The 24269-nt window shown below is 65.3% G+C and overlaps 2 protein-coding genes and 1 long non-coding RNA gene across 3 annotated transcripts in view; 2 read left to right on the top strand and 1 right to left on the bottom strand.

Moving 5' to 3' along the window:
- The window catches only part of SARDH (sarcosine dehydrogenase), a gene marked incomplete at its 5' end in the record, with an annotated part of 35722 nt that extends 34805 nt beyond the window's left edge, over positions 1-917 (top strand). The window contains one exon of the mRNA XM_081103309.1: positions 70-917. Coding sequence (XP_080959435.1) covers positions 70-195 — 126 coding nt within the window. The 3' untranslated portion in view covers positions 196-917. The remainder of the gene's footprint in view (positions 1-69) is intronic.
- A 2082-nt stretch (positions 918-2999) lies between these two features.
- DBH (dopamine beta-hydroxylase) lies at positions 3000-13447 on the bottom strand (the record flags this gene model as incomplete). Its single annotated transcript, XM_081103327.1, has 12 exons — positions 3000-3902; positions 4717-4876; positions 5230-5357; positions 5628-5687; positions 6234-6272; positions 6632-6775; positions 7120-7286; positions 9071-9173; positions 9865-10041; positions 10660-10917; positions 11188-11334; positions 13130-13447. The coding sequence occupies 12 exons, from the start codon at positions 13445-13447 to the stop codon at positions 3771-3773; spliced, it is 1833 nt and encodes a 610-aa protein (XP_080959453.1). The 3' UTR covers positions 3000-3770.
- A 9907-nt stretch (positions 13448-23354) lies between these two features.
- Positions 23355-24206, top strand: LOC308527892. Its single transcript, XR_013996657.1, has 2 exons — positions 23355-23857; positions 23979-24206. It is a non-coding gene; the product is annotated as an uncharacterized lncRNA (long non-coding RNA).
- The last annotated feature ends 63 nt before the right edge of the window (positions 24207-24269 follow it).

The raw sequence follows: 24269 nt of genomic DNA, 5'->3' as shown, positions 1-24269 counted from the left end.
TCCGAGAAGCAGCAGGTGTGGGCCCAGCACCACCAGGAAGGAGTGACGGCGTCTCTCCTCTGCCCCTAGGTCTCCCCAGACTTCGTGAAGAGTGGGGACTACAGCCTGGAGAGGATGGGGGTGACCTACCCTGCCCGGGCTCACCTGAAATCTCCCTTTGACCCCGACAACAAGAGAGTAAAGGGGATCTATTGATGGGCCTACAGGCAGGGCCCCAGCTGCTCAGGCACCAGAGACCTGCCCTCCACCCACCCACCGCTCCCACAGGGCCTCCCCCCACCCCCACCGCCCCATGGCTCCCACAGGGCCTGCACCACCCTGAGCCCAGGACCTGGGCCCCTGCCAGAACGTGGGCCCTCCCTGCCCTCGGGCCAGGCCTGCTCACCTGACAGATGTGGATAGAGAGGGTGGGAAGAGGACCCGAGGGCCCAGTCTCTGGTCACTGGCCAAAAGGTGGTCTCTAGTCCATCCATCCCCCCAGACACACCTGTGCGTCTTGGGCCAGGACCATGACAAGCTTCCTAGAAGGTGCTGAGAGCGGACAAGCCCAGAGCTCAGGCAGGGAGGCCCCGCCTGCTGCTCTGGGCGGTGGAGGTTTTCAAGGCACCATTCCCTCCCCGCCACCCCCCCCCCCACCCCCCCGCCAGTCGGGGACAGAGCAGAATTGATTAGTAATGTCTGCCTTGGGCACATGCCAGGCAGCTCTGGCCCTCTGATTCAGGCCGCTGGGCGCAGGGCCTGTCCCCGATCCCAGGACGGCGGCGAGGTCTTCCTGCCTCGATGTCCCAGGTTTTCACACAGGAAGTCTTCCGAGAGTCCCAGTGTGAAGTCCTCGCCCGTACAGACAGGCCATCTGCCTCAGTTTCCCCAGGAGCTCCTTGATGATCATGTCTCAGTAAGAACCTGACAGAACTTCCTGCCTGAGTGGCCTTTGTCCTTGCTGTGTCCTTGTCTCTTCTCTGGACCCTGGGGGAAGGGCCTGGCCTAGGCTCTTCTCTGGGCATCTCCCGTGAGGCCCTGCTTCCCTGCCAGGATGGGTGCCTGGCTGCCCCACCCACATGCCCAGGTCCCAGCCCCTCCACTCGCTCCCCCGCCGACTTCATTGCCCACTGGGCACCCGGGGCCAGACAGCCTCAACAAAGCTGCTCTGCACGGGTGTGACTCCCAGTCACCACCACCCTTCCCTGGCTCTCCGGGAAGCAGGGGACGTGCTTAGGGACAGAGAGGACAAGGGCCACAGAGGAGCCCCAGGAGCATGGTGGTGATTGGGGTGCAGCCTGGCCTCTCGGGGCTCACACACGGCTTCAGGCTGAGCTGGGACGGGCCCGGCTAGTAAAGCCGTCGCCAGGGAGGACGTTTGGGTCCAGCGGCCTTTGGACAGCTGGTTGGCCCCGTTGCCTGCCCACAGGCGGGGTACAGGGGCCTCGGCGAAGGAGACAGAGCCTGGCCTGCTCACCCCGGGCCTGGCTCCGGCACAGGGGCCTGGGAGGGAGGAGTGGAGCCGGAGGGGCCGGGGCGGCCGCGTCACAGACAGCCTGGCCTGCCTCGCCGGTCCCTGCACAGCCTGCCTTGGGGGTGCCGAGGACCAGGAGGCCGGACTTGGGCTGTAGTCTGACTCCTTCCTCGGAGCTGAGCTCAGAAACAGAAACTCCTGTTTTGCTCGTTTGTGTGTTTGCTGCTCTCCGAGGAGAAACAGCTCTGACCACGTGGAGAGCGCCGGGGTCACGTGCCGAGGCCATCCTGGGCCGCCTCCCACGCTCGCCTGCCTCATCCCGCTACAGGAGGTCGCGGTCCAGGAGGGAAAGCCGCTTGTCCAGGGGCACAGAGCAGAGGGAGGAATGGGGCCCTCACTGCACTCGGGCCACCACCCGGACCGTTCAGAAGGTGGGCAGGGTCTGAGAGGGGCTTGGCCGGTGGTACAGCGGCCCCGGCGCCCTCGCTTAGCGTTCACAGGCCGGGCACGGCGCCTGCTTCCTGAGTGGAGGCGGAGGCCAAGGGCCCAGACTGGGGTCAGACCCGGGCAGCGCCTGGGCTCCCGCTGCAGCCTCGGCCTCCCCGTCTGTGGAGCAGGAGCGGCTCGTGTGTGGTCTGAGTGACCACCGGACCAGGCGCAGGGGCAGCTGTCGGCACATGGGCACAGGCAGGCGGGGGATGCGGGAGCCAGGGGCTGGGTGCACAGGGCGCCGCAGTGGTTGGTGTGGGAGTCGCCCAACAGGCACCCCTCGGGGGCAGAGAATGCCCAGCAGGAGAGCTCCAGAGCCAGCAGAGGGGATGGTGGTGTCACTGTGGGTGGAGGAAGGTTCCAGAACTGGGTGTGATTTCCAATCACTATGAATCCTCCGGGGGACCCTGGGTGAGCCATTTCTCCCCGATTCCCTCTGGTGAGACTGGAACAGCACAGTGCTGCGTGGGTGTTTGGGGACAAAACGATGGTGGCCAGCAGGGCTCGGTGGGTGAGGGGGGAGCTCGGGCAGGCGGGCACGGTGGGGCGAGGGGTCTTCTCCTTGGGCCAGGAGACCAGGGCCAGAGGCTGGGCCCGCTGCAGGCCGCCCGGGCAAGCCTGCCCCCAGGGAGGGCCTCCCCCCACCCTGTCCTCCCGGGCCATAAAGATGAGCGAGGGCGGCAGCTCTCGGGCCGGCGGGTCGGTTCTGGCATTTCCCAGGATCGCCCTGTGACTCGGCGCGGGAAGCGTGATTTATGCGACGCAGTGCAGACGGTTCGCTCCGAGTGTGATGAGTGGCTCGCAGGCCGCTGAGCTGGCGTCTGCTCGGGAGTAAGTGGGGACTCGAAGGCCCATCCATCACCCCTCCCTCCCTGGAGGCTGGGCAGCGTTTTGCTGATCTGGCTGAACAGTCTGATTTGTTACTTCCCGCAGAAACCGAGAGCTGAGCTTGGCCTTATAGCGGGAGGAAGGTGGAGGCGGGCAGGGAAGCGAGCGTGTCCTAGCTCCCCGCGGGGCACAGGGCCGCATGGGAAGGAGCTCAGCCGAGGCCTCTGGTGGGAGCCAGGCCACCCTGTGTGTGAGCTTTATTGTCTCAGTCGGCACAGCATTACCCCATTTCACAGATGAGAAAACGGGGGCAGGGAGCTGAGATGGTCCGCCCACGTCACACCTGCACTAAGAGGCAGGGGGCTTTCTTATGGGAGGAGGAACCCGGGGCTGCCAGTCCATTTCCCCAGGGAGCCGCCCAGACCCTCACCGGGATCCTGGCCATCTGGTCTTCGTGGTGGAGCTGTGGTGAGCGTTTCCCTCTAGGAGGGCGAAATGTCCCTTCACCTGAAACGGAGCCGTTTCCCAGGCGAGTCTCTAAGTGGCGAAATGGCTCGTCCTGCCTCCTTGGGCAGGGAAGCCGCCCACTGCAACCCCACTGCAGGGACGCGTCGGAGTGGCACTCACACCTGGCACAGAGCACGACTGGGCTGGGGACGGGGCCAGTGCCCACAGTCAGGCGTGGCTCCTGCCCCGGGAGGGCCGTTGGCTCCCGGAGACACGGGCAGGGCTTTCGGGCCTGTGCTCTGGGCCGCCAGCTGGGCTCTCCTTACAGGCTGGGAGGGCCTTGGTCCGGACGCCCAGGCCTGGCGGGTCCGAGGGGCGCTCGGGAGCCTCTGGCCATGTGGGGGCGGGCGCTGTGGTCTCAGGCAGGGGCACAGTCCAGTCCCTCATCCTGGGCACACTGAGCTGTTGCGGGGGTCTTCACAGAGTGGGGGTGCACAGCGCTGGCATGTGCCCAGGGGTAGCACGGAGGGGGAGCGAGGAGGTGGCCTGCCCCTTAGCCTTGGCCGCCACCGATGTTGACCACGGTGGGGCCGACGGGGCTCAGACGCTGGCTGGCCGGGCACCGCGGAGCGGGCACTTCCAGCTGCGAGACGATCTCGGGCAGCGGCTGCAGGTCCCACTCCCCCTGCGAGGAAGGGCCATGTGGTAAACTGAGGCTGGGGGGTGAAATGGGCGCCGCCTATCTAGCCATTTTCCCAACCACCTCTTGGCTTCTTGTCCTCAAACCAAACTCCCTCCCCCACCCCCACCCCGGGGCTGCTTGGAGGGCCTCCCTGGAGGTCATCCTGGTACCCCATGCCCTCCTCACCCTCACCTCAGAGCCCCCGGGTGCAGGCGGCAGCAGTAGCTGTTCCTCCCCCACTGGCTGCACCACACCCCCCGTCCGCTGCCACGTCCCCCCACTGTCCCCCCATGTCTTGGTGAGTGTGTCAGCCGGACCGATCGGTAGCAATTAAGCCGGCTCCCAGACGCACCCAGGAAAAGTGCCTCGGGCAGCGGCAGAGCCGGCACCTGACTCAGCCGGGGACTCAGGGCCTCAGAGAAGGAGGAGACCGCTCCCCGTCTCAGACTGCGCCTCCCGCCTGCCCTCCCCTCGCTTTATTTTTAGGCTCCGGGGGAGGTGGCTGTCGCCCTGCTCACACCACCCAGATTGGTCACGTGATGTAATGGCGCCCGGGAGCGGGGAGCCCCCTGCCCACGTGGGGGCTGTCGGTTCCTCCCTCTGCAGGGTCCTCCCTCTGCGGGCTGTCCGTCTGGGCCCGCCTGTCTAACGGTTTTGAGTGCTCCTTGCCAGCTCCTTGGAGGGGAGTCCTGTCACCCCACACGGGGGTCCTCGGGGGCCTGGGGCTGATGTGGGGGCAGGCAGCTGTAGGACCTGCTGCAGGGGGCCCAGGGCCAGCGAGGGCTCAGAGCAAGGCCATGGGGGGGGGGGGGCGCACCTGGAAGCGCACGGCCGAGGACTTGTTGCAGTGCATGGCGAGGGGGGCGAAGCCGTACAGGGCCTGGAGCACGTCGCGGCTGAAGGAGTTCCAGGGGACGGAGGCAAACTGCTCGGGGACGGAGGTCTGGGGGCAGGTGCACACCTCCTCGCTGTTGAACCTGGAGGTGGGAGGGAGCAGCTGTTGGGGACAGGTCGGTGGGAACCCAACAGGGCAAGGAGACACCCCCTGCAGACGGGGTGGGGTCCCCAGAGTGGCCCTCAGGCCGCCGCCTCCCCAGCAAGCCTCCTGCTTGGGGTGCCTCACAGGCTGATGGCAAACAGCGTCCTCTCTCCTGCCGCCTGGACGGGCTGGGCTGAGGGTGCTGCTCGGGCCGAGTCCGGACTCAGCAGGAAGGGGTGTGGGATCCATTGGTGATGCCTGCCACACCTGCTCCCCCGCTCTGAGGACCTGGCCTGGGCCCCTCAGGGCCTGGCGGGGGGGGGGGGGGGTTCCTGCCTCCGCCGCCGGCACCTGTTGACGAGGTGGAAGTACTTCTGCAGGAAGCCGGCGTCCACGGCGCTCTTGCACAGCTCCAGCTGCGTCTGCGGGTAGTAGTGCACGTAGTTGACACACATCTCCTCCAGGATGCCGAAGCCGCCCTGCGGGGGGAGAGGCTGTGGGCTCGGCTCCGGGGCGCCCTCACCGCCGCGGCCCGTCCTTTGGGTCAGCGCATTCCTTCATTCTTCCGTCCATCCCCTCACTCATTCAACTACCCAGCGGTCCAAGTGGATCTCTGCGGCCACTCCCCTGCCCCCAGCAGCCTCCGCCCCAGGTGGGGACTGACGTCCTCCGGAAAGTGCAGACGGTCCGCACGGGAAGCCCCGGGGGCAGGGGCTCAGGGCCGGGGCAGGGAGAAGCGGGTGACTCACCACGGTGGCCAGCGTTCTGTCTTCCGTGTTGTACGTACAGGAAGTGATGAGCACGTCGCCCTGTGAGCCGAGCCGACAGGCCCATCAGCCTGCCCAGCTGGGGTGACAGGCGCTTGGGGCCACCCTCCCACGGGACTGAGCCACGGCACATGGTCAGCGGCCCCCGACTGAGGAGTGCGGCAGTGGCCTGGGCCCCACACATGAGGGTCACAAGCTGAGTGTCCCCGGGAGTCATGGCTCCTCGGCTTCCATGGTCCCCTCGTCCGCCGGCCACAGGCATGGGCCTGGTCGGCCGTGCCCCAGCCCTCGGTGAACTTGGGCGAGTCCCACGTGGTCTGGGGCTCCCCTGAGCGTGACCAAAGCCCCACGGGCCACCTCCATGTCTCCAGCTCCCTCTGCGCTCTTGGGCGTGGGGGTGGCTGACTAGGTGGCCAAATGCACGTCCCCGAGTGCTGTCTCCCCACCCCCTGAGCTCCCCGGGACCTCACCGTGGGGCAGCCGGCCCCTGCCCTGGCACATGGAGGGACCTTTGCGTGGCCCCCTACCCCCGATTGCTGTCTGTGTCTCTGGCCCTCCCAGCCTCCGTGGCCCTGACCGGGCACTCACTGGGTGGACGGACACGACCTCCTTCAGCATTCGGATCTCCTGGGGGAGAGCGGGGGGAGGGGCGCCTCAGAGAGCTGGACCCCACTCCAGCCACCCCCTGGCCCTCTGGGCTGTAAGCTCGTCCCAGCCCCTTGGGGGAGCCAGGCGTGGTTGAGTTTGGCTTCTGGAGGGATTGGAACAGGACAGATGCTACCACTGGGTCACCCGGGTCCCCCAGATCCGCATCGGCCACAGGCCAGAATCCACCCGAGCAATTAAACCCCCAGGGGGAGGGCTGGCCACTGCGCCCCCGCCAGGCATCTGGGCCTGGCCCAGGACACGAGCCCTGGGAGGGGGTGTTTCTGTGGCTGTTGGGAGAGAGAAGGTCAGACAGGCCCGGGCAGGGCGGGGACCCCCACCTGGAAGTGGGGGCTGTAGTGGTTGTCCCTGTTCACAATGGCCCTCTCCCGGCCGTCCCGGGCCAGCATGGTGACCACCTTCCGCCCGGTCAGGTGCGTGTGCAGCTGGGAGGCAAAGATGTGTATCCCCGAGGGAGGCAGGGCCTGTGGGCGGCGCAGGTCAGGGCCTGACCTCGTGGGGGACCTTGCCGCTGCCCTCCGCCTGCTGCTGGCACCCGGCGGCGGCACAGGGCAGCGAGGCCGAGAGCTTCCCGGGACGTGCACTCCCGGCCCACCCTTCTCCCCAGCAGGTAACCCCTCCCCCATCCGAAAACTAGGGGGATGGTCGCCCGAGAGGGGCGTCCTGTGGGGACAGCCAGCTCTTTCTGAGCAGCGGCCTGGCCTGGAGCCCCAGATCCTCTCGGGCCCTCGACAAGGACGGTCCCCGGGGCCGCGTCACAGGAAAGGGAACCCCTTGTGGGGAGCCCGGCGGGCCCGGCCCGGCTCACCAGCTGCGTGCACTTGTCCGTGCAGTAGCCCGTGAGCACGAAGGCCGCCTCCCCGGGGGGGATGGCCATCACGGGCGTGTACACCAGGCCCAGCTCCATGATGCCCGCGTCGAAGCGCCGCAGCGTGGCCGTGTAGTACAGGCGGATGCCCGAGGAGTCCCGCCGGCCTGGGAGGGGGCGAGGCGGCGAGTCACGGTCCCCCCAGCTGCCCTGAGGCAGGAGGCGTGGTCACCCACCCCTGCTCCCAGCCTGCAGCGGGGCCTTTACCCCACACCGGGCTGCACCAGGAGGCAGACCGTTGGCCAGCAGTGTGCTGGGTGCTCTCAGGCAAGTCACTGCCGCTCCGGGCCTCCGCGCAAAGTCAGGGGCCTCGTCCTGAGACCTCAGTGCTTCTACCCAGCACGGCCCAGCCACGCCTGCCAGCTCTCCTTCAAGGTGCTCATTGGGGAGTTAAGCTCCCTGGGCAGCCCCCCGGCGGGCACACGGAGGTGAGGGTCGGAGGCCCGTGGACGCTGCCACCCACAGGCCCCGCCCCACGACCTGTGGCCTCCAGTCGCCTGTCTCCTGCCCTTCCCCTGCCTGGACTGCCAGTGACTAGGTCCTCAGGACTTCGGGTGGAGCGCTGGGAGGGTCCTGTGGAGGAAAAGGCGGGGGCGGGGCTGGACAACCCTGGGAATGTAGGCAGAGCCGGGAGGTGGGCGGGGAGCCCAGCCAACGGGGTATTCGTTCCCAACTTACAGACGTCGAAACTGAGGCTCACAGCCTGAGCCGAGACCCTGCCCAAGATCACAGCCGGGGACGTGGCCGAGCTGGGAACGGAGCCCAGGGCCTTGGTGGGGGGCTGGGTCTCCCACTGACTTGCTCGGAGGTGAAGCCAAGAACCCCTCCGCCTCTGCCCCCTCCCTCCCTACTCCATGCCCCCCCCCACCCTCCGCCCGCAACTCAGGGTGCACACTCGGCCCTGCACCTCAGCTGCGTCCGAGGATAGCGCTGGCTCGCGCGCAGACGGGATTAGATACTGAGATCACAGTGGGGCTCTGATATTTATAGGAAAGCAGCCGTTTCCAGATTTGTGGAGTGACAGGAGCACCCCTATATTTGGTGACGGATCCATAAATACACCCAGAGAATCAGGAGGAGACAGACTTCCCTGGCGCTTCGGGAGTTCTCAGAAACCCATTTGCTTTCTGCTTTCCATGAGCAGTAAATCCCGTCCCCCGTGAGGCCCCGCTGATGCATGTGCGCCGCCCACAGTTCCCGCGGCGGGAAGAAAGTCACCGTGGGAGGTGAGCAGACCCCCCCCCCTCCCAATCACGCAGCTAGGGAGCGGCGGGCGGGACCGGCCTGCTGATAGTCTGATCTCTCACGCCTTTTCTGCCCCCCATGTCCTTGAGCCACCTGGTCGGCGCACCCTAACTCTAGCTCCTGCTCTGGCTGGCCCTGCAGAGTGAGCCAAGCCTGCGGGAGAAGGCGGCACGTTCGCTCAGCCACCCAACAGCCACCGACTCCTTACAGCTCTGGTCTCAGACCAGCCTTGCTCAGGTCAAGGCCAGCCAGTCCCTGCAAGGCTGCGTGATCATGGAGACCACAGCGGCCCAGAGCCTGACTTCCTGGCTCCCAGATCCCTCCTCACTTTGTGGCCTTGTGGGTCCCTACACTCTGAGCCTTAGTTTCCTCATCTGCAAAATGGGTACACAGGAGCCTCTACCTGCCTGTCCCCGGGGCCGGTACCTGGGACAGGACCATGTCCCTGGAGCTGAGCCAGCCCGGCAAGGCCCTGCCCCGGGAGCCCACTGCGGTCCCAGGAGACGGATAGCGAACAGTGAGCAAGAGAGGTGAGAGGGACGCATGCCCCATGGGCCACAGCAGGGGGCCAGACTTTGGGGGGTGGGGGAGTCCAGTGCCCAGGGGAAGGCAGAGGCGGCCCCGGAGAAACAGCTCGAGCTCCTACCTTGTATCTTGAGCGGGTTGTGGTAGTGAACTTCCAGGCGGAGAAACCTGGAGGACCCAGCACCCCCGAAAGCAAGGCCCGCTTCCTCCGGGTAGTAAAAGGCCTGCAGGGAGCGGAGGGAGGCGGCTTGGGCATCAGACACAGCAGCCCCGGCAGACAGACTGGGGGTCCGAGGGGGTCCTTTTCCCACCTGACTGTTGGGCCTGAGCTGCAGGGGGTGGGGCCTGAGCCTCAGGGGTGGGGCCTGAGCTGCAGGGGGTGGGACCTGAGCCGCAGGGGGTGGGGCCTGAGCCGCAGGGGGTGGGGCCTGAGCCGCAGGGGGTGGGGCCTGAGCTGCAGGGGTGGTGGTGGGGCAGCGGATTAGAACAGTGCTCTCCCGCTGATGGGCAGCTCATTGCCAGAGCACACCACGTTCCTGGACTCGGGGCCGGCCCCTCTGGACGTGGAGGAAGCTGAGGAAAGCCCCACGGTGCAGCCCAGGGCGGCTGCGACACCTGCCCATCACCCGGGACCACCCAGGGCACAAACCCCTCCGCTCCAGCCAGACCCGAGATCAGTACCACAGAGAGCACAGCTCTGGGCTTTTGCATTTTTGCAGAAAAGTAACAAAGGCTGGGAAAAGTCCCGCGGCGCTGAGGAGCAGGATGACAGCGCACGGGTCTCGGACGGTCTGGGGGGGCCCTCTTGGCAGCCTCACAAGCACCCTGCGGAGCCCCCGTCATGGGGCCTCTCGGAGAAGTGGGGACACAGGTGTGGAGGGAACCCTGACTCCCGCGGAGTCCCCGGGGACGCACCTTGGCGCCCAGGGCCCAGGCGGCCAGCACGTGGCGGCAGTAGTTGAGGCGCTCCGGCTTCATCTTGGAGTCGCAGGGCCCGCTGAAGTGGGGGAAGCTCTCGAACCCGGCCGCGCACTGGAACACCTCCATGTGGTGCACCAGCGCCTCGTTGCCCTTGGTGACAATGGGCTCGTACTGCGGGTGGAGGGGACACCGAGTCTTGGGCAGGGACACCGCCCACCCACCCACTGGGAGATGCTCAGAGCAATTGCGCTCTGAGTTAAGCTGCTTTTGAATGAAGGGGGAGGTGGCCTGACAGACAGACACCCGGCCATTGCAGTCCCAGGGGAAGAAGCAGAACTCAGGGCATCAGTTGCCTTGGTCCAGGCTGGGAGCTGGGGTGCGAGGCCCTGGGAGGTGAGGTGCGAGGCCCTGGGAAGTGGGGTGCAGAGGCCCTGGGAGGTGGGGTGCAGAGGCCCTGGGAGGTGGGGTGCAGAGGCCCTGGGAGGTGGGGTGCGAGGCCCTGGGAGCTGGGTGTGAGGCCCTGGGAGGTGGGGTGTGAGGCCCTGGGAAGTGGGGTGCAGAGGGAGGCCCTGGGAGGTGGGGTGCGAGGCCCTGGGAGCTGGGTGTGCGGCCCTGGGAGGTGGGGTGCGATGGATCAGACCACACTTGTGGCTGCAGGAAGGTCAGATGCCCAGGGTTCGGGACACCTGGCTCAACCAGGACCTCGGACAGCTTGTCGGGACAGGGCGGGGTGCCAGGGACAGGGACAGCTCTCCAGGCCCCCAGGCAGCAGGCCCCGCGCCCACGTACCATGACGATGTGGTGCCGGGGGAAGCCGGCGGGGAGCTCGGTCATGTAGCACCAGTAGGTGGTCTCCTGGCCGGGGATGAGGACGTCGGGGGCGCGGACCTCCATGGTGCGCACGTCCGCGGGCAGGGCCGGGCGGGAGATGTTGGGCTTCAGCAGCTGCACCCTCTGCAGCCCCGTGCGCAGGCCCGAGGTGTTGATGGCCTCCAGCGACGAGAAGGGCTGCTCCAGGATCCCGTACACCAGGTGGACGGTGCCGTCCTGCAGCCGAGACAGGGCCGGCCATCGTCCACGCAGACCCCAGAGCAGGGCTCCTGGTCACCCGGGGCGCCAGGCCCCTGCCCGCAACGCCTGGCAGATGGCATGCCCGGCACTGACCAAGAAGGCAGCCGCCAGCCACGCTGGTGCCGGACGGAGCGGGCATAGAAAGTTCTAGTGGCTACGAGCTGGAGGTCACAGGCAGATTCGGGGGCAGGGGCTGGGCTGGCTCTCACGTGCTGCCGTGAACTCAAACCCAGACCCACCACCCACCTCGATGAGGTAGTCCCGGGGGTCGCAGGTGCTGAAGGGCCGTCGGAAGAGCAGGGTCAGGCCCTGTGGGGTCCTCTGGGCCTGCAGCAGCTGGTAGTCCTGCTGGGCGTCCAGGTGGATCTGTCCCTTCTGGTCACTCCAGGCGTCCTGCAGGGACAGGACGGGCTCGGAGCGAAGGTTGCTGCCCACAGCGCGGGGCACACGGGCCCTGTGGGTCCGGGGTCTGGCCGGGGTTAGGGGCTCACCCACGTCCTGTCTCCCTTCCCCTGGGGCCTGGAAGCAGGGCTCTCAGAGGCCAGCAGGTCCGGGGCTGCTCAGTCCCAGGCCTCCAGGCGGGACCAGGAGTCTGTCTTGCTAAGAAGGTGCCATGACTGCGAAGGGCCTTAGACGAACACCGCTCCCACTGGCCTGCGGGCGGGCCGTGGCGGCGCGGAGCCGTGGAGGGGAGACGGCAGAGGGCTGCACGGGCGGCGAGAGAGGACCAGGCACAGTGCTTCAGGCGGCCCTCGGCTCATGCCCGTCCTGCGCTCCTGCTCCCCGAGAGTGGGCACCGCCTTAACCCTGCACTTGGGCGTCTTGCTCCCCTCGCCCCGTCCTCCCCTCCTCGCTTGGAGAGGGTGAACTGAGGCCGGGAGGAAACGGACCTGCTGCATTCCCCCAGGATGATAAGCAGACCTGGCTGACCCCCCCCCCCACCCCGCCCCGGCAGCTGCTTCCCTTGCACCAGGGGCTTGGCAGGAGCTGGGGACGCGTGGGGTGGGGGTGGGGGGTGGGGGGCTGGGAGGGACAGCCTTCCCCACCCAGGGCCTCCGTTCTGCTCAGGAACACGGGCCTCGGCCTCGGACCTGTTTTCACTGCCCCAGGGCCACCGCCTTTCCTCATTTCCTTGAGAAAAAAGAAAGCTGCCTGCGATTTTGCAACCATGTTCCCAGGAGAAAAGCCTGCGGGTCTCAGTTGAACGCAGGCAGAGGTAACACCCGGGCTGGGAACCTAGAACGTGTTTGTTGAACATCTTGCCGGAGGAGGAAAGCAAGCCCGACAGTTGTTTGCGGAGGAATTTGTTGTGCAAATGAATTCTGCAGGCGGGAGGGGGGCCCGGCTCACTTGGCAGCTGCGAAGCCGCCCAGGGGGCTGCGGGACCTCCCAGCTACTGAGCGCCCCTGTCGTGGGAGGCGGGCCGCCCCGGGGCCAGGTTTGCCCCCACCAGGCAGCTCCGGCTCCTCCGACCTGGGTGGCCCCACGCAGCTCCCCCAGCCGCTCCTCACCGGTGAACCCAGCAGTGTACCCCCCTGCGGGGCTGTCGTGGGCACTGAAGGGAGCACAGTCGGGGTGGTGCTCACAGAGACGCTGGTGGCAGGCCCAGCTGGGGAGGAGGGCGGGAGGGGGGCTCAGGACAGGGGCTGGGCCCCCACCCCGGGACTCCCTTGAATTTGTGGAGGCCGCAACGTTACTCTAGTTTAAAAGGAAACTTCCCCCTTTCTCCACCCCCTCCAGCAAGAACGGGGTGCATTTCCAAGGCCAGGAGTCAGAGCTCAGCTCCGTGGGGGCGGCGCCTGCTCGGCTGACCCGCGTGTGCAAACCTAGTCCAGCCAGCACCGCGGCCCGGGCCCGGGTGTGCACGCGGGCACCGCGCTTGGGTCACGTGCGAGGGTGTGGGTGCCCTGGACGTTGATCGTGTGAGTGGAGAATGCGGGGTCCGCGCTCAGGGTGGCGGTGGAGTGGGTGCACGTGTGTGGCTGCCTGTCCTGCCTCCGCGGCTGCGCTCCTCGGGCTGGGGCGTCCTGTTGCTTGGGGTGCGCAGCCGGGGACCCTGGAGAGCATCTGTTTCTCACTCTGCCCTCAAATTGGCGAGCTTGGGGCACAGGGTCAAGGAGGAGGCGTGTAGGAGGGAGGCCAGCTGGGAGGCTGGGTAGGGCCGGCTCAGGGCGGGGGAGAGACTCACCCCAAAGTAGGCGCTGTCCCCGTTCGTCCAGAGCACGACCAGGTCGGCGTTCTCCAGCTCCCCGCGGTCCGACATCCCGAACAGCATCCCGGCCTTGAGCTCGCGCACCAGCAGCTGGAAGTGGACGGTCTCCTGCGCGTAGCTGACGTTCCAGGAGAGCTCCAGGGTCCCCTCGGGGTCCAGGGGGATGCGGTAGGGGAAGGGGCTCTCGGGGGGCGTCGAGCCCTGCAGCGCGGCCACCAGGATGACCAGGAACACGGCCACCGCCGTGCCGTACATGGAGGCGGCCTCGCGCGCGCTGGGGCTGGGGACCTGCATGGCTGGCGCGCGCGCAGCCGCCCCACCTGGCCCTTTATGTCCCGGCCCTCGGGGGGCTGGGCCCGGGCGGCCGCCGTAATCACATTTGTCTGCCGGGCAATTGAATTGTCCTGGCGACCCTCCCACCTGCTCGTGCCCCAGGCCAAACGCTTTGCCTCCCTGGCTCCCCTAATTGGCACTGATGGGGCATGGACACCGTCAGCGGGAATTGGAGCGGACTGGCCGAGCGATTGCCACCGGGGAAGGGTGCTCCCTGCAGCCACAGCCTTTGCACGCCCTCCCGCCAGGCACCCCCGACCACCAGGCAGGCCATCCGGCCTGTCCCCCCCAGCCGACGGGATGGGCCCCGTGCTGCCCCATTCGGGGATGGGCAGACTGAGACCCCAAAGTTATCTCCAAGGTGACAGTGAGTGATGAGACCGTGCTGCTTGAGGCCTGGCCCACGGAGCCGTCCTACAAGGCTGGAGGGTGGGCCACTTTCAGACTAAAAATAAAAGCCGATCCCCAAATAGGCCGTGTGTTTAGACACTCTCCCGCCGCCTGCTGTTCCGATTGTTCCCCCACAGGCTCCAGCTGGCGCCGCGGCTGCTGCAGAAGCAGTGGGTGCAGTGCTGGGGGTGGGGACAGATGGCGCGGGCACGGCACTGGGGGGGGCTGGGGGGCATTTCTGGGCAGCAGACTTGGCGATGCCTTACAGAGGGGTAAAGTGTAGGGCACCCCACTGGGGGGCACATATTCAGAGAGGGGTGTGAGTGACAGGCCCGGTTCCCTGTCTCCAAAGCTCCCCAACCCTTGACACCCTCTAGCAGAGTGGGCCCAGCCTGAATCTGAACCCTCCCGGCCAGCCAGCCATTGCCCTGTTTCTCCACACCCACGGGGCCTTCCCACAGACCCGCTGGGTCTTACAGCCCCGAGAGCCTCGAGTGTCAGTCTCATTGTGCTCGGCTCCCTCCCATCCTTCTCTGTGCAGAATGGACTCACCGTGTGCTGCCACTTCCAGGAAGTTCTCCATGATTGCCTCCTGCTCTGAACTCGGCCCTCAACCCTCAGACATCGAACTAACTTCCTTCCATCTCCCTCCCTCCCCTTTTTCCTTCCTTCTTCCTCCTCCTGTTCCTCCTCTCTTTGGAGAAACTAAAAACCCAACCTTAGGCGCACACAGAGGTCACTGGCTGGTGCCCAGCTGTAAATCCTCAGGTATTTGAAAGCCGGGCTGTGAGGAGGTTGCGCGGGCTCTGGTTTTGCTCTGAACTCTGCTCCTTCGGAAGGACTGACTGTCTGTGTGTGAAGATGAAACTTGGAGGAAGTTCCTGCCCTGGTGGGTAGTGCTGTGTGCCTGAGCTGGGCGGGCCCAGGCCAGGGGGGAGGCCTGAGACCAGGTCTCCTTCTCCAAATTCTTTCTAGAACCTCCGAGTCTGTGCTATAAGCAGGCATCTGGCAGTGGAGGTCACGACGCACCTGGACAGTCACTCCCCGGGGTCAGGGAGCAGCCGCGAGCAGGAGTGAGGCAGGGTCTCGGGGCGGGGGGGCGGGGCTGTGTTCCTGGCACTTACGGCGGTAACCGCTGGCAGACGCCAAGTGGGTGGCAATGGCCCTGGGTGAGCCTTCCCGGTGGCTCCGCTTGAGGACAGGCAGAACGCACATCAGCTGCCTCTCCGGGAGTGGGCCCTACGGCCCGATCGCCAGGGTGTTGGCTCTGGGTTCGAATCCTGCTGGCTCCCAGCTGGGCATTCTTGGAGACGCACTTTCCCACCCAGATCTCACCCCACATGGACGGGGAGCATATCCCTCTGGCTCCCTCAGCCAGGGGTTCTGGGGAGTGAGAGGCGGTGAGGCCCGGGAGCCAGGGCCTGGAATTTGGGTGCGGAGCCCCGGGGAGTGGGGTCAGCCCTGACCACCCCGACCTCGGTCAGCTGAGCGCGCCTCCCGCCTCTCCTCCTCTCTGGGAGGCTGTGTGGCTCTCTGAATGCCACGGACACACGTGTGTGTTTTTTTAATACATTTTTATGAATGATCAGAGAGAATCAATGATCAGCTGCCTCCTGCATGCCCCGCACTGGGGATCGAGCCTATAGCCTGGGCATGGGCCCCGACCAGGAATCAAACCCTGACCTCCTGGTTCTTGGGTCGGTGCTTAACCACTGAGCCACGCCAGCCGGGCACACGTTTTTAACAGGATTCAAAGCCGGCCTCCTCAGCTCAGAAGCCTGTGACAAAATGGACTCAGCTGATTTGAGAAACAATAATTACGGAGGACGAGGAACGGGAGGTGGGGGTGTGGGCCGCCCAGCGCTTCACGGGCTGTTTCCTCTCACCCCAGCGGCCGGAGCTGTCTGTGACCCCCAGACCCGGGAGAGGATGCTCAGAGGGGTCACGCACGGAGCCTGTGGTCTGGGGGCCCGCAGCTGGCGGGGGCGGGGCGGGGCGGGGCTGCACTCAGAGCGGGTCACGGTCAGGGAGAGGCCATGGGAATCAGGAGGACGCGCGACGAGAACTGCAGCCAGGCGGCTGGCCCAATCGGCGGCCCTGCACGACGTGCCGTTCTCTGCAGTAACGGATCTTTTATAAACCAGCACTCGGACCCGGGACACGAAGCGATGCTCAGCTGCCCCGCCGCCCGCCGCCCACCGCCCGCCGCCCGGGCTGCACCAGGTGAGACAGCTGCCTGCCCAGGGCTGAGCGCCTCCTCCTGGGGAGCCCTGGAGGCACTCCGGCCCCGCCCACTGCTCCCAGGCCCCGCCCCGGCCCCGCCCACAGGCCCCTAAGGCCCGCCCCTCCGGCTCTGCTCTGGGGCTAGTTGCCCTGCAGGGGTGGGCAGGGGTGGGCTGGGGTGGCACCCGGTGCGGCACCACCACAGGCCAGAAATAAATCCCGTTTGCCGCTCAGGCCTGGCTGCCCTCCCGGGGCCAATTTCAGCGTTTTAATGAGCCCTTTGCTTTCTGCGTCTTTCTGGCGCTGTCACCCGCTCGCTGCAGTCCCATCGCCTCTGCCACGTGAGGCCAGCTCCCCGGGTCCCCAACCCCCGATTACAGCAGGTGGGGGATGAGCCGTCGGTGACCTGAGCCACACAGCTCCCCAGCGACCACGGCCCAGGGTGCTCTTTTTTAAAAAATACATATTTTTATTGATTTCAGAGAGGATGGAAGAGGGGGAGCAAGATAGAAACATCAATGATGAGAGAGAATCGCTGATCGGCTGCCTCCTGCACGCCCCACACTGGGGATGGAGCCCGCAACCTGGGCCTGTGCCCTGACTGAGAATCGAACCCTGACCTCCTGGTTCATAGGTTGACGCTCAACCACCGAGCACGCCGGCCGGGTCTAGGGTGCTCTTGTGGTGGCAGAAATCCAGCTGTCAGCTGATGGAAGCAGGAGAGATGGCCCGCCTCCGGGCAACGCACCCCAGCCCGCTGCTCCCCACCCCCCATCCCCCTCCCCCCAACCCCCGCCCCGCACCCCCACCCCGGGAGCTCGGGGCAGCGCCCTCACTGCCTGCCTTGTCCTGGGCTCAGTTGGTTGTGACGAGGAGGTTTAAGAACCGCCTCCCGGTCAGGTCATCTCCCCGCCCGAGCTGGTTCTCCCCTGAGGATGAGGCCACACCCACTGCCCCGTGTCTGCTCCTAAAGGCAGGTGGCCCTGAGATTAGGGACCCACCCCCAAGGCCCGAGGTGCCCAGGTGCCAGGACACCGAGGAGGTGACCGGGACACGCGGGCAGGGCACTCGGTGTCCAGAGCACCCCAGGGCCCTCTTGGCTCCTCCCCCATGGACTCCCCCCTGGCTGCTGGGCCAGAGCCCCCACCGGCCTCGAGCTCTGCACCAAGGATGAGGTGGCTGGCCCCAGGAGGGGCTGGGATTTGGGGCTTGGAGCACTCAGCCAGGCCACCCCTGCAGGACAGAGTAGCCGGCTGCCAGGCCTGGACTGTCGTTGACGGCAGGGGACCAGCATAGCCTGTCTCCTCCGCAGGGTGGGTCAGCGAGGGGGGTCGGAGCAGCCCTCGCCTCAGGGCCCACGTCACCTGGTCTGCACTGAGGCTGAGGAGCGGGGCATGTCCCGGGTCCTGGGCGGTGGCGCCCGCTGGCTGCTTCGGGGCGGGGGGATTTGAAGAGCAGATTGGAGACGCTGGCACGGCTCCCTCCCGGCCCCAGGGCCCAGTGCCATCGGAGGTCCCGCTCGAGGTGCCCAGACACAGAGCAGCTGTGTCTGCACCTGAGAGGCCTGGGTGCAGCCAGGGGCGGTCCCTTGACCTGCAGATCGTGGTCACCGGCGGGGACTGGTGTCCGCCCAGGGAGGTGACAGAGACGGGAAGGCCAGGGCCCATTCCCTTCTCGGAACCTCGTCCCCGCATCTCGCAGGGGAGAGCCCCGGGGAGCCGGGTCAGGCCTCCCTCCCCTCCCCAGGCCGACGCCTGTCCCTGTGCCTGTGCGGACGGACCACCCTTGATCCATCCATCCGTCAATTGATGGACACTGTTGTGGTGAACAGGCTGCTATGACTGTCGGTGGACAAATGGCTGCTCGCGGCCTTGTCTTCAGCTCTAGGTTGGTCCCCAGACGTGGAGGCTGGGCCCCGCGGTACTTGTGTGTCTGGCGTCTCGAGGGGCATGACTGCCTACTGCTCGCCCGCCGGCCGCGCCGCCTCGGGGCGTGGGTAACTCTCCGTGCCCGTGGCCCGTGCTCTGTATTAACCAGCGCCCACGCTGAGTACTTGGGTGGTTGTCTTTTAATTGGAACGCGTGGGGCAGGGGTGCGTGCCCGGCCTTGCTCACTCGGACCCGTGATTCCGAAGCGGAGCTGGGGCGCCAAGGCGGCCGCTGCCCAGTGGGAGCCGCGCCCAAAGCTCAAAGGCCTCCTCAGGGAGAACAGTCAGCCGGCTGCTCAGCCCCGAGACCACGCCGCCTCCCGGACCAGGTCCATCCCCTCCCGCGGGCGGCAGGCCTGGCCTTGTTGTCGGCCGACTCGCCGTTGGTCCAGGCTGCGCCCTCCGGCCACAGTCAGATGCGTCACATCCAAGCACCAAATCCAATAAAGCCCGGAACACACATCTGCTTTGCGAAGATGAGGCCTCGGAAGGAGCCGTCTCCACGCCCGGGGGCCGCTGACATTCACGCGGCAGGAGGGGCGCCGCGGCCTGTACACCCTGATCCAATTGTCCCCCCGCTGATTGAGTTACCGAGAGACTCGCCCAACAGCAGGCTGGGGAAGAGGCGAGTAAACGGCCAGGGACAGGGGCCATCTGCCCACGTAGGCGGCGAGGAGGGGACATCGCTCTGCGAGGCACTTAGCATCTAGGGGACGCCTGGGTGGGCCCGGCTGTGTGCGGAGTGTCCCTGCCCAGCCCCGTCCCAGGCCTGGACAGCAGGTCTGCATCCGAAGTCCCAGCAGGGTGGGCCCGCCCAGGGGGCTGTGTGGTCCCTCCTGGGGCTCCAGGCCCATCCCCGGGCCTGTGGGGACCGCCTTGTGGTGTCCCTGCTGCCCGCCTCCCTGTCTGTTGGTGTTGTTACCTCCTGCCCGGGGCTGGGAGCCTCCGTGTCTCAGCGAACAGGCCTTCCTAACCTCTGCCGACCGCCTTCCCCGCATTTGGACAAACAGAGGCTTCAGGACGGCCCTGGAGGGGCCCAGGCTGCGCAGGTGATCATGGCCGAGGGAGGCGCCCCAGCAGCCCCAGCTCGGAGGACGGCCCAGACGTCACCACTCCCGTCTGTGCTTCTGCTCTGTGATGCCCTGCTGTGTGGCTCCCACACCCCGCAGACCCAGCTTCAGTCTCGGTGCTAAGGCCGTCCCAGCACAGGTGGTGGCTGCACCGGCCGCTGGTGCTCCATGTGCGGCCCGTGGGGCCACCGCCCTGGGGAGGGGCCCGCTGGGCATCCAGGGCCCACAGGTGCTCCGAGGTGTTTTCAACGATGTTCCCAGGTTTCGGCCTAATGGGAAGGGAAGCTCACTTTTCCCCCCAAATCCCAACCCGCGTCCCACGCAAAAATTCTTTAAGAAAAAGAGTCACAACAGCATTGGTTAAAAAAATGAACAAGAGCCTTTTCAGGGGGTCAGAATTCTGTAGGAATCACAAAAAGATGCAAAGAAACGAAGTGAGAAGGTACCGCATCTAGAAGGTTCTCAGGGAAGACAGGGCAGAAGCAGCTTGAGGGCCCCACGTCCAGAGCCACGGAGATCAGGCAGGTGGGTGGCGAGGGGCGGGGTGGGGCTTTGTGCTGCTGCATCGGAATCAGCAACTTGACAATTTCTCCCGCCCCCCCTCACCCCTACCCCCAACCCTACTCCCACCCCTACTTCTACCCCCACCCGCACCCCCACCCCGCGCTGGGAGCAGAGAGCCCCTGAGCCCCAGGAATAAAGCAGAGACTGGCCATCACCCAGGACCCTGACCCGGGAACGGCCGACCTGGAGGGCAGGCGGGGACCCCACGCCATGGGAGCCATCCGTCCACCTCGCCTGGGCGCTCGGACCGCCGGCCCCCGCAGGGGCTCAGAGCCAGGCGCGGCCGGGCCAGCAGGACTGTCTCGCAGGCCCCGTGACGCTGGGAGGGAAGCAGCCGGGCAGAGCCTTCTCAGAGGCAGGAGCTCCGACACCAGCCTGAGTCAGCGGGAGGCTCTGAAATAACCGTAATCACTATCTTTAGAGAAACCAGAGGCTATCGCGGCGTCGTGAGGCAAGAGGGGCGTTTATGTAAAAGAGCTCATTAGAGAGCGTGGAATCCAAAAGAGACGCTGAGAAGCAGAGACATCTGAGCAGGAGAGCAGCCGGCGCCCCTCACGGATCCGCCTGCCAGGGAGGCCGGGGGCTGGCGCCGCACAGCCACTGATGGACATTCCCGTGTGAGGAGCCGGCAGGAGGGGAGGACATGGCCAAGGGCCCCACGGCCACCCATCTCAGACTCAAAAGCACTCGCGCCCTGGTCGGCGTGCTCAGTGGTTAGAGCGCGGCCTGCAGGGAAGGGTCCCGGGCTTGATTCCTGGCCCCGGTCAGGGCGTGTGCAGGAGGCAACCAATCGATGTGTCTCTCTCACCGCTCCCTGGGCACCGCTCCTGAAACAAGCCAGTTTGCATCACATATCGACTTGGGTTGTGGTAACAGGTATGAAAATGCTGATTTTTTTTTTTTTAAAAAAGTTCATTTGGTAGCCGGCCAACTTGTTAACATTGCAGTTGTCCTAACACATCTTCCCTGGGTTCGCTTAGCGTTACCGAGTGGAATTTTCTGTGTCAGCGAGCCATCGTAGCTCGGCCCTTTCCACCTGGGGAGCCCGTTGTGGGGGGTGGTTAGGGAGGTGTGCTCTGGGCCAGGAGTTACCCTGAGCAGCCATTAACACAGCATCCAGGGCAGCCTCGTGCCCTCCCTGCCTCAGTTTCCTTGTCAGTCCGACAGGAAGTGGCGTGGTGGCCAGTGGTCTCCGAGTGGGCATCGGGAGCAGAGGGAGCTTTCTGAGAACCCAGGCCCAGCACCGGGCCTCAGGCCAGCACTGTCCTGTGCAAAGGTTTTTCGTTCATTCAACAAACAGCGGCTGTGGTGGGCAGAGAACAAGGGAGACCAGCTCTGCCCAGTGGGTGGTCCATTCCAGGACAGGCAGGGGTGAGGGAGCCGGCGGACAAGACAGCGCCCCAGGATCAGGGCCGGGAAGAAAAGGAACAGGGGCTGGGCAGCGGGGGGCTGGGCGGGGGCCGGGGATGAGGTTCATGCCCCAGGCTGCTCTGGGGGGTTAGAAACAGGCCCTGCAGCCCTCCCCAGTGGGCCCTGTGGAGGCTCTCGTCTCACGTGGCTGTCAGGAGAGCGCCACGATGAAAAGCGCCAGAGACATCAGCCGCTGAGCAGAGCCCTGAGCCAGCCCCGCCCATCAGGCCCTCGGACACCTGGCCCACCTCTGAGCTCCCATAGCAGGGCGTGGCCTTCCTCTCTGCACCCACAGTGCGCGGGGAAGGAAGGGCCGGGTGAAGGAGTGAATGAGTGAAGGAGTGAATGAATGAATGAAGGAGTGAAGGAGTGAATGAAGGGAGGAGTGAGGGAGTGAAGGAGTGAATGAATGGAGGAGTGAATAAGTGAAGGAGTGAGTGAAAGAGCGAATGAATAGAGAAGTGAAGGAGTGAAGGAGTGAATGAATGGAGGAGTGAAGGAGTGAATGAAGGGAGGACTGAGGGAGTGAATGAATGAATGGAGGAGTGAAGGAGTGAATGAAGGAAGGAGTGAAGGTGTGAAGGAGTGAATGAAGGGAGGAGTGAAGGAGTGAATGAATGAATGGAGGAGTGAAGGAGTGAATGAAGGAAGGAGTGAAGGTGTGAAGGAGTGAATGAAGGGAGGAGTGAGGGAGTGAAGGAGTGAATGAAGGGAGGAGTGAAGGAGTGAATGAATGAAGGGAGGAGTGAGGGAGTGAAGGAGTGAATGAGGGAAGGAGTGAAGGAGTGAATGAAGGAAGGAGTGAAGGTGTGAAGGAGTGAATGAAGGGAGGAGTGAAGGAGTGAATGAAGGAAGGAGTGAAGGTGTGAAGGAGTGACTGTGCCGCCTGCCTTTGCTGGAGCCGTGGGAAGCGTTCGGCTGGGAAGGGAGATCAGATCACGGGTGCTTTGTGAGGGCTCCCCCGAGAAACGAACCCCGGGATGGACCTGTCACGGTGAACCCGCCTTCGTCTCCCTGTCCTCTCCCCACCGGCAGGACGTGCGGGAGGGGCTGGGACGCACAGAAGGAGCCAAGGGACCCTCACTGGCCCGAGCACCTCCCTCAGCGCCCCCTCACCCCCACCGTCCCCCCCCCCCGTCCTCCTGGTGGAGCCTCGAAGAATGTGTGCATCAGGCCGCTGCCAACGGTTCAGAGCTGCAGTAATTAAAAGGTGGCAGCAATTCTGTTCAAAAGGCGAGGCTGTCTCTTCAAACCAGGGCAGTGGGAACACCCCGCACACCACGTGTGCGCCCCAACCTCACATGCACGCCCGCCCGCCCACTCCCGGCCCCTGCGTGCTGCCGCCTAATCCTCTCGCATTCTCTCTCTCTCTCTCTCTCTCTCTCTCACACACACACACACACACACACACACACACACAATTTGATGCCTTGTTATTCTGGTCGCATCCAGAAGACACCCAGGCCCAAATCCCTGGATCTAGGGTGTGAGTGTGCACTGCGGGGCCAACGTCACAAGATAATCACCATGGCATGGCTCATCTCACAATATATCTTCTTAAAATTCATCTGTTCTTTCGTTTAAATATATTTTTATTGACTTCAGAGAGGAAAGGAGACGGATAGAGAGAGAGAAACATCCATGATGAGAGCGAATCATGGATCGGCTGCCTCCTGCACGCCCCACACTGGGATGGAGCCCGCAACCCGGGCCTGTGCCCTGACCTGGAATCGAACCCTGACCTCCTGGTTCATAGGTTGACACTCAACCACCGGGCCACACTGGCCGGGCTCATCGGTTCTGTAAAAGGGCCTGACCCGGATGGATCGTTTGGGGCTGGGCCCCTTCAATCAAGGGCAGAACCCCTTGGGGTAAAGGTTACTTTACTAATTGCCAGAGGCACGGCCATTCCCACAAGCAGGTGCTGCTCATCGGGCCCAGGGCCGTTTGGAGAAGGACTCGGAGGACTGCAGCCTCGGTGTCCGAGATCCACGGGGCGGGCGGCTGCTCCGACTGGCCACCGGCTGCCCTTCCGAAGCCTCACAGTCATCCAAGGCTGGAGCGGCCTCCTCAGGGCAGAGACAGCAGCACGAACCCTTCGCTCCCCAGCACCCAGGGCGCTCCTCTGGGCATGCGACCGCGTGGTGTGTGGCCGTGACGACAAGGCCGTGGTCCCTGAGGCCACAGGGATTATTTTCAAGTCACTGCGCGTACTGAGCACGGGCAGGTGCCTGGCCTGGAGGGAAACGTGTCCCTCCCTGTGGGCACCCCCACAGGCCCCCAAGGAACGTGTGGACGTGAGGTCCTGCCCTTCCCCCCCCAGGCGGATGTGCCAGGTCCCACTCGCCCTCTGTGCGAAACGAAGGCTTGTGAACGCCAGGCGTGTTCCAGCGTGTCGGGGTGTTCAGCCAACTCGCCATCTGTTGGATCCGAGTTGTACCCGCGCTGCGCTGCGAGGGAAGGGGTGCTGGCGATGGGGACGTGGCAGCCGCTGCAGACAGAACAGAACGCACCGGTGGGGAGGCGCCAGGCCGTCCGCCCCGGGCCTGGAAGACCTCATAGCTCCAGTCCTTTCCGTGCGCCAGCTTGCTGTTCGAGAGGCCTGGTGCCGAGGGGCTCTGTAAAGTCAGACCAGTGATCCCTTTATTTTTGTTGGAAGTGGGATTTTTGCTTAAGATCAGGCCAGGCTTTGGTCACACAAAGAAGTTTGGTGGTGACCCCCAGGCATCGGAATCCTAATGTGATCCCTTCAGCGCAGCGTCCTCCTGGCGGGCCCTGTGGCCCCGGGTAAGCCAGTCACCCCTCGGGCGCCATCCGCACGGGGAGCGGAGGGGAAGCGTCTGTCCGGTGGGCGGGGGGATACTCGGCCCCAGTTTCCACGAAACGGGCTCAGGTCCCATGGTCACAGGTGCCAGGAGCCACGTCCCCGCACAGCACCGGAGAGCCCAGCGCCCCGCAGCTGCCCAGACCCACGGCTGCGAAACCCCACGCGCGGTGAGCGGCGCCTCCGCCGCCGGGAGAGCTCGCGAGGCTCGGAGCCGCTGGGTAGAGGCGCGGGCACTGCTGCACCTGCTGAAAGTCTCGAAGCGCGTCTGCCGGGAGCTCGGCCGTCCTGGAATTAAATTTTAAAAAGTTGCGCAGTTGTCATAATGGGGACTTTGACGGAAAATGTTGATTTACAGCGTTCCCGGGTACTGAT

Source organism: Myotis nattereri (genome assembly GCF_964212035.1).
Source record: "Myotis nattereri genome assembly, chromosome: 12".
NCBI classification, from domain to species: Eukaryota; Metazoa; Chordata; class Mammalia; order Chiroptera; family Vespertilionidae; genus Myotis; species Myotis nattereri.
The sequence above is the reverse complement of the archived record's forward strand: the minus strand, read 5'-3'. Positions and strand labels throughout refer to the sequence as shown.